The sequence below is a fragment of the Xenopus tropicalis genome, chromosome 4, assembly GCF_000004195.4.
Source record: "Xenopus tropicalis strain Nigerian chromosome 4, UCB_Xtro_10.0, whole genome shotgun sequence".
NCBI classification, from domain to species: Eukaryota; Metazoa; Chordata; class Amphibia; order Anura; family Pipidae; genus Xenopus; species Xenopus tropicalis.
Genome location: NC_030680.2, coordinates 13,962,269 through 13,976,226, shown reverse-complemented (window position 1 = coordinate 13,976,226; position 13,958 = coordinate 13,962,269). Strand labels below are relative to the sequence as shown.

The window sequence follows — 13,958 nt, the reverse complement described above, 5'->3', positions numbered from 1 at the left end:
CCCTTAAACTTATGTTCAGTTGAAGGAAACTGCTAGACCAATTGCACAGATACACTGTGAGGCTCTGCTATGGAGACTGCAGTGCACTTAATTCTTCTTTTCTGCCTGATGGGTCTGTCCCTAACGTTACCTCTGTCGGTGAGTATACCCAGCAGCACTACAACACAGTACTATATTATATTGCTGTTTGCTATCTGAATGCACATTGTATGCACATTATGAAAACCTTTTTAAAGCTAAATATCTATTTATATATATTTATGTAGATTAATATTTATTTGTTAATTTTAGGGCACCTTACCAACACCTAAAAGCCAAGGTAAGTCTCAGATCATTCTTGACTCTTGTAACTGCTGTAGCTCTTTTTCAACCAAAAACAAAATAGCCCAAAACACCTGCATGGACGAGGCAATAGTCGCTGGAAAGAGACTGAATACAGCAAGTGTAGCAGGGAGAGATGGTGCCTATAGTAGCAGTGGGATAATAGCCTCTGGGAAGGGACTGGGGCTGTGGGATAGCAGGTATAGTAGGGAGAGATGGTGCCTATAGTAGCAGTAGGGGGGATAATAGCCTCTGGGAAGGGACTGGGGCTGTGGGATAGCAGGTATAGTAGGGAGAGATGGTACCTATAGTAGCAGTGGGGGGATAATAGCCTCTGGGAAGGGACTGGGGCTGTGGTATAGCAGGTATAGTAGGGAGAAATGGTGCCTATAGTAGCAGTGGGGGGATAATAGTCTCTGGGAAGGGACTGTGGCTGTGGGATAGCAGGTATAGTAGGGAGAGATGGTGCCTATAGTATCAGTGGGGGGATAATAGCCTCTGGGAAGGGACTGGGGCTGTGGGATAGCAGGTATAGTAGGGAGAGATGGTGCCTATAGTAGCAGTGGGGGGATAATAGCCTCTGGGAAGGGACTGGGGCTGTGGGATAGCAGGTATAGTAGGGAGAGATGGTGCCTATAGTAGCAGTGGGGGGATAATAGCCTCTGGGAAGGGACTGGGGCTGTGGTATAGCAGGTATAGTAGGGAGAAATGGTGCCTATAGTAGCAGAGGGGGGGATAATAGCCTCTGGGAAGGGACTGGGGCTATGGGATAGCAGGTATAGTAGGGAGAGATGGTGCCTATAGTAGCAGTGGGGGGATAATAGCCTCTGGGAAGGGACTGTGGCTGTGGGATAGCAGGTATAGTAGGGAGAGATGGTGCCTATAGTAGCAGTGGGGGGATAATAGCCTCTGGGAAGGGACTGTGGCTGTGGGATAGCAGGTATAGTAGGGAGAGATGGTGCCTATAGTAGCAATGGAATAATAGCCTCTGGGAAGTTACTGTAGGGTGGCAAGTATAGCACTGTAGGTGTAGGATAGCATGTTTATTTGGAACAGATGTGATATATGTAATGCTCAAGCTGAATGTTATGTCCTTGGCTTTGCCATGTCTAACATCAACCTGACTCACAAGTTGCTGATGATTCATTAACTGGTCAGAGAAGGTACGTAGCTAATTAAAAATTAGCTACTTCGTTCATCATAATTTGGCTAGGAAATACATTGTTTTCTCCCTGCCAATATCCTCATGCATATGAAATTGTGCTGTTCTTAAAATGTCCTTCCTTTTGCAGATGGTAAAGACCCTGCTGACAATAATCTCTATACTGACATTATGAAAGCCAATCAAAGTAAGAATTGTCCTTATAACTGTACTCTATTATTGTAGTATTTATTTCTGCCTGTCAGAGCCCCCTCTTTTCCCAGATTAACCATGAAGTTTGTTTTTTATCATCATTATTTTTTGCTTTATTGGGGCATCCCAATTCCTGGTCTTTCACTCAAACCAATCCTTTGTTGCTAAGGCGCAGTACACTAAGCAACAATTGTGAAGTGCTGCAAGACAAAAGTATATAAATTGCAAAAATAGAACTCAGCCTCAATTTGTCTTCAAACATCATTTTTTACATCATGCTATAAGTTTAATTGTAAGTTGAATATACTTTTACATGTGCCAAAATACTGAGGAAGGAAACTCTACTGATAAACTAAACTGAAAGTGCCCAAAAATGTTTATTTGGCCTTAACCCCGACATGTTTTTTTGATCTTCCAAGAGAGCAAGAAATTGCGCATACATGGAGACATCGCCCTCAAAACCGACCGCAATGCTATTAACTGCACAGAATGTTTGTGGCCAAAATCCAGCGATGGGTTTGTGTATGTGCCTTACACCGTGTCTTCTGATTACAGTGAGTATCTTCCTCTGGGATATTTAAATCAAACACATCATGTTTGACAGCACTGTGTGACACAACATAGTGCAGTTTGTTATAATATTATTACATTCTGAAAATGTTCCCGTCATTTTATCCTGTAAAACTTGCTTCCTGAGTGAATGGACTTCCTGACATGTGACTTCAACTACTTCCTGGTTCTAATACAAAACAAAACAATGCAGTTTTAGATCATATTTAGTGGGGAGGAGGCACCTCTGGGTGCTTGTATTTGTACTCTGCAAATTGTGAGAGTTCCATGGGGGCCTGGAGACAGTGGGAGAGGTGCCAATACTGAAAATATAGGGGTGGGGGGTTGACAGGTCTGCAATAAGCTGCCAACTACCTGAGGGGCAGAGTCTACTGCTTTTATTGGCACTTGTATGGCCAACTTTATATTGAAAGATGGATTAGTCTGTACAATTGCTGTTAATCTGATTAGGCTGCTTAGAGTACAGTTCCCCCATGCTACGGATGATCTCAGAGGGACCTAATCAGATTATTAAATCACTTCTAGGCAATTACTGCACCACTTTTATTATCAGGGTCGGACTGGGCTGCCGGGACACCGGGAAAAATCCCGGTGGGCCCCGGTGGCCCACACTCGACCCTTGCTGGCTCCCCCCGCCTGACTGTTCCTCCCCTGACGCGTTAAATTTATGTGCGCTCGGGGAGGACGTTGGGTGGGAGACCCTGTGGGGGGATAGGGGGGTCCCTGGGGGGAGGGGAGGTTAGGGGACGCAGCCGGCAGGGGCACCTGCAACCCCCAGTCTGACCCTGTTTATTATTACCCTAAAGCAGTGAGTGATCTACTAAGGGGATGTTTTCACTCTGTAGTAAATCCATCAAATGGGTGCCATTGTCCCTCCCATCCAGCAGTCCCTTCCCATTCTACATATCAAAACTGCATTACCCTCCAAACTTGTAAGCCACACAAGCATGAAAAGAGTGCAAAACAAAGGACTGTGATTGGCTATTTGGTAGCCCCATGTGGACTTTTAGCCTTCAGGAGGCTCTGCTTAAAGTAAAACTGTGTCTCTCTCCTCCCAAAACTTGCCTCCAAGCCAGAAATTTAAAAATGGGCACTGGGAGCTACATCAAGGGAGGTGGTGACTGGCCCACTGGGCTACTGGGCAAAACCTGGTGCCCCCCCAGGTGACCGCTCCTGCTCTGCTCCTTACTTACTGTACTGTAAGCAGTGCAGGAGTGGCTTGGGGCGGCCAATGTTAATAAACCACCCCTAGCTACTACTTAGCTAATGAAAGTTCCATGTGCCATAGGGTGCCCAATGGGAAGCATCTGGTGCTGGGAAGGCTGATTTGCTTGCAGAACCTCTCCTTGAGAAGATGGTGGGACTCAGAAAGGCCCATATGTTTTGTGCTGAATTATGATAGAATTTTCATTACAAAAACATTACAAACAGAACTGAAGGAACCTTTGTCCAGTTTAACATTTTCTTTTGACTTAGGTCAAGATGAAGTCAATGCGATAACTACAGCAATGAAAGAATATGAAGGCCTGACCTGTGTTCAATTCACCCCTTGGACCGGCGAAGATGATTACCTTGCCATTCAGTCTCTGGACGGGTAGGTATATTCACCTTCTGTCGGTTTCATTCACATTGAACCAATATTATTTTAGTGAATATTCTGATTTATGAATCTCATAAAGCCTATAAGCAATCACCCCTGGTATTGTATAAGCTTGTCATGGAGCTGGGCATAATGAATGAGAGCATCTGCTTGAATGTGCTCCAGTTCCTGGTTACCAAACAATAGATAAAGTTTTCATATATCTTGCCTACAATTAATAGCCTACAGGACCCAGTCACAGGGCATATTTCTAAAGCTCTCTTGTTGCATTTATCAATGAATGAACAGCATGCATATCACTTTTAGACATAGGGAGGTAATTTAAGAAGCAAACTTTGCTACGTTTCTAATCACCCATAGCAACCAATCAGCAGGTAGGATTTGCTGGTCACCTGTGCAAAAGGAAACATCTCAATGGTTGCTATAGGTTACTGCACCTGGAGATGTGGAATGACTTTTTGGTCAGACCAGCACCTACGATTTAATAGAATATAAAATTTTTACCAAATGCAGGACCAAGGCCAGTCACGTCTGCTTGGGCACCATTTGGAATCTCCACCAAACAGAGCTGTAATCCTAAAGACTGTTAATAAGTACTCATTTATTTTGTTTTCTTTGTCCTCCAGTTGTTGGTCCTATATTGGCTATTATGGGGGATCTCAGGCAGTGTCCTTGTTGAAAGGGTTCTGTGCGTATAATGGAGGGGTCCAACATGAACTGAACCACGCCTTGGGATTTTACCACGAGCACAATCGCAGCGACCGAGATGACTACGTCACCATAATGTATCAGTACATATCCCCAGGTATTTTTGACAATGGGCGCTACTTGCGGAAAGTTCTTTTAGTTTCCAAGTCCAAGGGGCAGATTTGCTAAAACGCAAACATTTCTCTTTTTTTTCTTTCATTTTACATTTTTTTTTCTTTTTTACATTTACTAAAAAGTCTGAACCGAAAAAGTTTCAAATTGTCACACAAAAAACCAGCGTCAAAAATCCAAAACCTCTAAAGTTTTGAAGCAAAAGAAGGATCTTTCAGGAAAGGGACATCTGTCATTGACTTAAGGTGGCCATACACGGGCTGATTGTAGCTGCTATCGGTCCCTTAGACCGATTCGGCAGCTTATCGGCCCGTGTAGGGGCAACAACGACTGGCCTGCCCGACCGACATCTGGCCTGAAATCAGCCAGATAATGGCAAAAATCCGATTGAAAAATTCAGTCAGATCGGGGACCGCATTGGCCCCAGGGCCAAATGACCAAATTAGCCTAAATTCCCCCGAAATCGAGAGAAGATCCACTCGCTCGGCGACCTTGCCAGGCGAGCGGATCTTTACGTGTACGGCCACCTTTATACATGATCTCGGCAAGGTTTAGCTGGTGAATTGTCGGACTCGGATTTTTAGCCATTTTGATGCATAGTAAATCTCAAAAAAAGTTGTGACTTTTTTTCCCCCGCAATTTTTATTGGTAATAATCCAAATCGGGGGAAAAATAAGAAATGGGTTAGGGAATGGCCCCCAGGTTATGTATTAACCAATCAGTACAGTACTTGGTGAGACTTGAGTTAAAGCTGAGATTATCATTTGTATTTCTCTGTATTTTCCCTTTGTTGATGTGGTCCTCTTCCAGCTTGCCTGCATATATGGTCAGATCATTTGCCCAACATATGAGTGGCCAAATCAGGCCAATATCCACGCATTTGATGTCCTTGCCGTGCATGCCCAGCTATTGTAATGTTTTTCTTTTAAGAACCTCACATTATGTGGAGTTTTGCTCTTTCTTCCAGAAAACATAGGCAACTTTGACAAAATTTCAACAAACAACCTGGGCGTTGATTATGACTACTCATCTATATTGCATTATGCAGGGTAAGTTCTCGCAATGTGGAAAATGTATGTTTATGGACATTCTCTAACTTGAATCCCAGTTTAATCCTCCCTGTGTTCTCCCAGTAATGCCTTCAGTAACACATCTGGACAGAACACCATCGTGCCCCATCCTAATCCCAATGTCCCCATTGGCCAAAGCTATGGACTCAGCAACTTGGATGTCCTTAAGATAAACCGACTGTATGGCTGTGGTAAGGATGTTTGCCTGTAAATCTTTACTAAACTCAGTAATGCAAGGGTGGGGGTGAGTAAACCTTTGAGGAACAGTAGCATAACAACCTTGTGAGGGGTCTTATCCTATGTTTCTTCTTTCAGATGAATGCAGCACTTTGTTATCTGCGCCCAATGGGACTTTGACATCAACTAATTACCCCTCTAACTACCAAAATAACGCTAATTGTGTATGGCTCATCAGAACTCCTTCTGACCAGGTAAGGTATCTGTACAACCTGCTTGTCTAGAACAAACACCCACTGCATCACAGTCTCAAAGTATTGTATCTATTTGTAGTCAAGCAATGGCTAGTGAGCAACATGTTGATGACCAATGGCCTGCTAAGTCTTGATTTGGTGATCTTACAAAATGTATGTATCAGAGATAGGAGCTCTGACCTAACTAACTTATCTTTCAATGTACAATTGCAGGTAACCTTGAGCTTTAACGCCTTTAATGTCCAAAAATCCCAAAGTTGCACCGATTACATTCGAGTGTATGATGGGGCCACCACATCTGCACCAATGATTTTGGATAAAACATGTGGAACAGGACCTCTCCCAGTAATGATCGCTTCCACTAATCGAATGCTGGTGGAATTTGTCACGGATAGTGCCATCACAGCCCCTGGCTTCAAAGCTACATACAGCACAGGTTGGTCATTCTGGAGTTAGACAGAAGTGAGTGGAACCCTCAAAATCTCTTTGAGGGTCAGGGCCTTCAGCTCATTCCATGATCACTATGATAAAATGTCTTTTTTACTACACAATATCACTGTTAAATATGATGTTCAATATAATATTTATGCTTAAATTTTCTTCAGTTCAATGTGGAGGCACCTTTTACACCCCATCAAGAAACGTTACCACCCCGAATTACCCCAAAAGCTACCCCCCAAACTTGGACTGCCAGTTCATCATTACTGCCCCCACTTCCTACAAGGTGAGAACAGATACAGAATCCAAATGTTCTTCAATATCTATTTCTGACTTATGTGCTCCAGTTGCCTCATAACCAGGGTCGGACTGGGCCTGGGACAAATTCCGGTGGGCCCCGGCCCCAAACCCGACCCTTGCTGGCACTCCCGCTGCCCGACCGTTCCTCCCCTGACACGTTCAACTTATGCACGCTCAGGGAGGACGTTGGGTGGGGGACCCTGCGGGGGGTTAGGGGGGCCCCGGCGGGGGGGGGAGTTAGGGGGGCCCCAGTGGGGGGGGAAGTTAGGGGACGTGGCCGGTGGGGGCACCTGCAGGGTCCCTGGGGCGGAAGCCCCGGTGGACCCTGCACCCCCCCAGTCCAACCCTGCTCATAACATGTTGTGGGATACAATGTGTGTCAATGAGGGTATATTCTTTGAATAAGCTCCCCCAAATAATGTTTAATTTATACAGTTTAATACATATTTTACTTCCTACTTCGGGTGTGAATGTTCAGAAGAAACAATCAATTTTAGTATGAGACCTACTGTTGATCCCTGGTAACTGATGGTGTCCTAAAAGAATGAGAAGAAGCATGATGGTTGTGTTGGAGAGAATTTCGCACCAAGGCCAATGGGTTACTAGATACACTACTGATTTAGGACATTGCAAATGATCAAGTAGAGTGTTGATGGAATTTTCCAGTTGATGTAGTTCCCATTCTTGGTGTTGCCTTCTTTGAGTACAGTATATATTTTTCTTAAGTATATGAAGCCCCATACATATTTGTATCTGCTTATTGTTTTGCTGCCTCTTTCTTCCAGGTGGCATTAAACATTAATAACTTCTTCGTGGAGAAGAGTGCCAACTGCCAATACGATTACCTAGAAATATACGATGGAAATTCCATGAGTGCCCCCAAAATAGGCAGTAGATACTGTAGCTATCAGGTATTTAATGTCATGGTTTCCTCTGGCCGCTCCATGCTCCTCAGATTCCACAGTGATGCTTCAGTGCAGATGTACGGGTTCACAGCTTCATACAACTTTGGTGAGTAACCACAAGTTCCATCATTCTTTTACAGTCTTATATTTTTAAGTTCAGGGTTTCAGGCTCTTTGGTATCTTTTGGGATCTTTGGATCTTTTGTGGTCCAACATTTTGTTAGGCTGCTGCCATTTTGGTCACTGGGGTTTTGTTCCAGGAACATCTAGAATCTGTAAAAAGTGCACCCTAAGTATGTGTCTCTTCTTCCTACTCCTTGTTCTGGCCCTGGAGGTGCTGAACCTTTAGGCTGTTGCTATAGGTTCAGTAAATAAAATATGGAATTTCTAGTCGTATCTATTTTTAGGGGTTAGTCCTTCTTTAAAAATAAAATGAATGGGTTATGAATGTATAAGTAACTTTCTTTTTCTGCTTTCTCGTCATAGTTTAAAGAGCCAGGAGGAAACGGGAGTCCATTCTTTGCAGGCAAACTTCCCAAGTGCCACTGAATCAAACATGATCCACTCACTGTAAATAACCTGTACATGTAATCCAGTGTCAAGCACCTAAGATAAGCATTAACGATTGTCATAAATTATTATCCTTAATTTATAGGGTGTACAACACATATACACAGTGCTTCATAGAGATTTTTCATTGTTACCATTACTTGCCAGTCCCATAATATACAGTTACTGATCTAAGTCTCTAATTTATATAGGAGGAATAATGTAACGCATCACAATGTCATTCCACTGTTTATGAATATCGTGATTAAACATTTTTGTCACCAATCTGTCTTTGTTTAATATTTCTGAGTGCGCCTATGCTCCAAGGATCAATTTAGATCCAAACTCAGTGAAATGTGCAGGAATTCCACCAAATTCAATAATATTGGTTTGGGGAGAGTTAGCCTGTAAGGCCAAGTAACATGGGCTTGTTGTGATGATGTCCTACAAACATTGTCTATGAATGAATTAACCTGTTTCTGGTAACACAAACATGTTCTCATGATCTTTTACAAAAAAAAAACAGTAACAAAGGATTACAAGCCCATCCCTGTACCCCAAACACACAGCCTGATGCCTGCAGGTCAGTTAATACTGGGGCATTAGCAATTAAATATATAAAGTCTCAAGTGAAACCAAGAGCTGGTAAAGCAAACTCACTAACAGCATTGTCATGTAAATAGCCTAATCTCTTAATTGTGTTATTAGCTTTCTGAGTGTCACATAGGCATTTGGAAAAAAACGTACACAACGAAGATTAGTCAGGTGACTGTCACTTAGTAACATGAACTGCCAGGCATGGCGAGCCTTCCAGTGATGCCCCTTGTGCTATACAGGGATAGAATTGGGCGCCATACATGGACTGGCAATCTGTGGGTTCTGGCAAATGCCAGAGGGGCTGCTGTAAGATGCCATAGACAGTCACTATTTATTGGGCTGGGGGGGGCTGTTTGTGCCTCTGGGTACTGGGAATGCCAGGGGGGCTGTAAGGTGCCACAGACAGTCACTATTTATTGGGCTGGGGGGCTGTTTGTGCCTCTGGGTACTGGGAATGCCAGGGGGGCTGTAAGGTGCCACAGACAGTCACTATTTATTGGGCTGGGGGGCTGTTTGTGCCTCTGGGTACTGGGAATGCCAGAGGGGCTGTAAGGTGCCATAGACAGTCACTATTTATTGGGCTGGGGGGGCTGTTTGTGCCTCTGGGTACTGGGAATGCCAGAGGGGCTGTAAGGTGCCATAGACAGTCACTATTTATTGGGCTGGGGGGGGCTGTTTGTGCCTCTGGGTACTGGGAATGCCAGGGGGGCTGTAAGGTGCCACAGACAGTCACTATTTATTGGGCTGGGGGGCTGTTTGTGCCTCTGGGTACTGGGAATGCCAGGGGGGCTGTAAGGTGCCACAGACAGTCACTATTTATTGGGCTGGGGGGGCTGTTTGTGCCTTTGGGTACTGGGAATGCCAGGGGGGCTGTAAGGTGCCATAGACACTCACTATTTATTGGGCTGGAGAATTATTACTCAACCTTACCCTACCTTTGTACAAATGTGCTATAGCCCATAACATGGCCTCATTCTGATCACCATCATCCAGTATGAAATCCATGTCACGGATTTAGCATTTTAAGTAGCCATTGGTCACTCATGGAAGTGCTGGGCACTACATACAGCTTGAGGGAAGGCAAGAAAGTGTTTTGGTCACTGGTATCCAAACTCAATGTTAATGGGCTAAAGGTCTATTGCACATGGGGGGATTAAGCTCTGCTATGCCCATATGGAAAACAGGAGTAGTCAAAACAACCCTACCTGCCTGTATCTGCTTCCTACAGATATCAAACCTTCACTGAAACCCTCCAGGACTATCTACATAAGCAAATGGGCATTCTAGGCTCACCCTAACTGGAGGCTAAGCACCCCAAAACTCTGCTTTGAGCCACCCTGGTTTAGGAACCACTTAATTTTGTGCCAAAAAAATTGTAATGGGGATTTTGTTTGCATAAAGAATTCAATTTTGCAATATGGAACAATATGGGGACAATATATTACAATGGAATAAATAATTTTCCAGCACTGTAGCACAGAGTATTTAGGAAGGGCTTTAAAAAACTGGACCAGCAAGCAATGTTGTTCCCATGCAAGGGGATGTGTTGGTGAAAGTGCTCATCAGAATGTAGGTTTCAAAGAAAAAGAGGCTTTTGATCACTAATCCCACGGCAGGTACATTTCCCTCTTACAGCACGTGTGTCTAATTAGAGGGAAGATAGAAGGGCACCATGTGAATGGGGATTTTCCAGGACCCCCAGGGCCATTTTGAATTAAAGAATGGGACTGAGCAGGTCAAAATTGCAGTCTAGACTGGTTACAGCCATCACAACATCTTGCTGAGATCTAAGCAATGAAATTACGCTGGTGACCATAAAGTAATTTAGAGGGACACACTTTGCCCCTGGGCCTCCGTGTGTAGAGACCTGTACTAGCCAGAAGTCTTCCATCATTCTGTTTCAACAAAATTATTAAGTTAATTAATGGCAATTGAGAAGGAAACTCCATGACAGAAGCAACATTCTAGGGCAGTGGGCAGTTAGGGTTCGAATTATGGAGAATGGCTATTTGCTCTCCTAAATACACCAGACCTATATCTGAATTAATGGGTGTCCCTGGTCAAAAACTGGACCATGAAGTGGGGATTGAGCTGGAAAAGTTCAACAACCATCGCCCTAGGGTAAATATTCATACCAGAAGGGTATTATTTGGCTTAAGACTGTGAGCTCTTTTGGGCAGGGCCCTCTTTAGCTCTTGTATTGATTACTAGTTGTTTCTTGTGTTTAATTTATACACCTATATATTGTACAATGCTACGGAATATGTTGGAGTTTTATAAATACGTGTTATTAATAATAATAAAAATGTTCTCAGATGGTATGATCTTTTACATCTTCCATTGCCTTCACTTCAGGAAGAAAATTCCATAACTTCCCAGTTCTCTATCTACAAACCCCCTTCTCTCAAGATGAAGATGAAACCTCTTCCTTCTAAATGCTAGGGGTGCCAGTGTCCTATACAAAGGACCTTCTCCCCAAATTTCACCCATTAACAGAAAACTACTGACTTTAGTGATGTTCAGAAATTGGAAGATTTTGAGAATATCAGGTTTTGCAGATGAAATTACTGAATTTAGTATGTTACATTTCCAAAGTCCTGCATGTGCATAGGCGGAGAAAGAAAGGTAAAAACTAGGTAAAAAGTAAGCTTTATCAGAAAGGTCTATGTAAATACAGCCATAAGCACTCACAGAAATGCTGCACTGACTTCTCTGTCAAAAGATTTGTTGTGTCTGTAATTCCTGTGCCACAGACACGCAGCTCTCTGCTCTCTCCTGCTCCCCCCTCCCTCAAGAATGCTAAGAACTCCCTCCCCCCTTATGAATGTGGATCTGAGCCAATCAGCAGGAAGCTGACTCATAGTCTAACTCAGTGTTTTTCAACCTTTTTTGGGCAAAGGCACACTTGTTTCATGAAAAAAATCACGAGGCACACCACCATTAGAAAATGTTAAAAAATTTAACTCTGTGCCCAGCAGCAGTGCCCCCCTAATACATTGGTGCCCAGCAGCAGTGCCCCCCTAGTACATTGGTGCCCAGCAGCAGTGCCCCCCTAGTACATTGGTGCCCAGCAGCAGTGCCCCCCTAGTACATTGGTGCCCAGCAGCAGTGCCCCCCTAATACATTGGTGCCCAGCAGCAGTGCCCCCCTAGTACATTGGTGCCCAGCAGCAGTGCCCCCCTAGTACATTGGTGCCCAGCAGCAGTGCCCCCCTAGTACATTGGTGCCAAGAGCAGTGCCCCCCTAGTACATTGGTGCCCTGCCTACGGCACACCAGGCAACATCTCACGGCACACTAGTGTGCCGCAGAACAGTGGTTGAAAAACGCTGGTCTAACTAACTGAGCATGTACACAGGTCTTGCTCTTGGTGCAGGAGTGAGGCATTATGGGAACTTTCTTTCCCATACACAGCTCAGAGTTTTTTCTTCCTGTTTGGCTTCTAATCATCTGAACAGGAGAAATATGGGGAGACTTAAGGGCGCTATTGAGACAACTGAAGGTATGTCTGCAGCTTGAGATTAACTCGTTATTAGCCTTTCCTTCTCCTTTAAAGGGATACTGTCACAGGAAAACATGTTTTTTTTTTTACAAAATGCATCAGTTATTAGCACTTTTACATGCTGGAAATCCATTTTTAAAAAGCGCAAACAGATTTTTTTATATTTCATTTTGAAATTTCACATGGGACTAGCCATGTTCTCAATAATGCTCCCCCATAATGAGGTGGCCAAGTTGATGCCACTCCCCGTGCGTCAGAGGGGGGCGCATCGCTAGTGCAGAGAGTGCTATTGCGCTTTCAGTTCGGCCAGGACCGTGGATTCAGCCGATTCTGAACCCTGCCGAAAAAGGCCGAATCCTGGGTTCAGTGCATCCCTATCCAAAATGCACAAAAATACTGGCACAACGACTTCTTAAGTGGGATGAACCCTGCTATTTTTTTAGTTTGCTTCTACTAATATAGCATGGTTCATCCCGCTTAAAGAAGTCCTGTTGTGCCAGTATTTTTGTGCATTGTGGTAGAAGAACAAGACATTTGTAGCAAAAATTGCACCTGTCCTATGAAAATGGGAAGATGGGAGATTTGCAACCCTATAGGTGCCCATACACGGCCGATAGTAGCTGCCGATATAGGTCTTTCATCCAGTCCTGCACTCCGCTAATCCCCACTGATAGAATGTCTTAAGGACATTTACAATATGATGACCCATCAGCAGAGGGAGACACTGAGTCACCTTCTCATGCTGAGACTCAAAGGCAATGTGCTAATGACCTGGGGGGTAAACAAGAGTATATGTATTTTCGTTTCTAACAACTTTTACACAGATTTTTGTCTCTATAAAAATATATTGCATAAACAAGCTCATATGTAACACCCTCCTTCATCTAAATTGGTTGTATGTGCCATTGGGTACTCCTGAATAGAAAATTGCAACTTTAAACACTATGGATCATAGGATTCACAGTGCACACAAACAAGCCAAGGGCACACATACATGTTAGATCATATCAGCCAATGAATGGACAGAATTCTGTCTTTTGCTTCCACACTACTTCCTGTTACAGTTAGAGCTGCTTTATTTCTGGTCATGTGATCTCTGAGGGAACACACAGCCCATCACAAAATGGCGGCTCAAGGGAAAAGATGTAAAAGGGCAATAGTTACTGATATATATATCCCAGTTTGGGGAGATTCTTTAATAGGCCACTTAATATGATATAAACTGTCTGTTGGTAAAATATTCATTCTGGGGGTTTAGTTTTCATTTAATGCAGGTTTCATAAGAAATAAGTAACTTTAGTTCCTTTATAAAACAAAAATAGGCTTTCAAGTCTCAAATTTGTACTGAACACATTCAGTTGTGTTTATAACGGGAGTTAGCAGCCCCGTACTATGTAAATATATTTGTACTTGCCTTTGTCTGTTATAGTGAAGCCCATGTTCCTTATAACTGAATATAAGAATGACACTATTTTATTAAAAAAACAAAACTTTTTATTCACACA

The 13,958-nt window shown here is 43.6% G+C and overlaps 1 protein-coding gene across 2 annotated transcripts; it reads left to right on the top strand.

The window, feature by feature from the left end:
* On the top strand, window positions 1-8,641 carry tll1 (tolloid like 1). Of its 2 annotated transcripts, NM_001008038.1 has the most exon segments (13): window positions 37-138; window positions 292-319; window positions 1,614-1,670; window positions 2,095-2,229; window positions 3,722-3,839; window positions 4,472-4,650; window positions 5,632-5,713; window positions 5,798-5,925; window positions 6,050-6,165; window positions 6,379-6,601; window positions 6,771-6,889; window positions 7,689-7,914; window positions 8,294-8,641. In NM_001008038.1, coding segments are annotated over 13 exon segments (1,485 nt in total). In that variant the 5' UTR covers window positions 37-69; the 3' UTR covers window positions 8,299-8,641.
* Window positions 8,642-13,958: the final 5,317 nt, after the last annotated feature.

Coding starts and splice junctions, on each gene's coding strand:
- tll1 (XM_031900024.1), top strand. CDS start 70: ATGGAGACTGCAGTGCACTTAATTCTTCTTTTCTGCCTGATGGGTCTG. Junction 6,166..6,378: donor TCAGAACTCCTTCTGACCAG/GTAAGGTATCTG, acceptor GTACAATTGCAG/GTAACCTTGAGCTTTAACGC. Junction 6,602..6,770: donor CAAAGCTACATACAGCACAG/GTTGGTCATTCT, acceptor AATTTTCTTCAG/TTCAATGTGGAGGCACCTTT.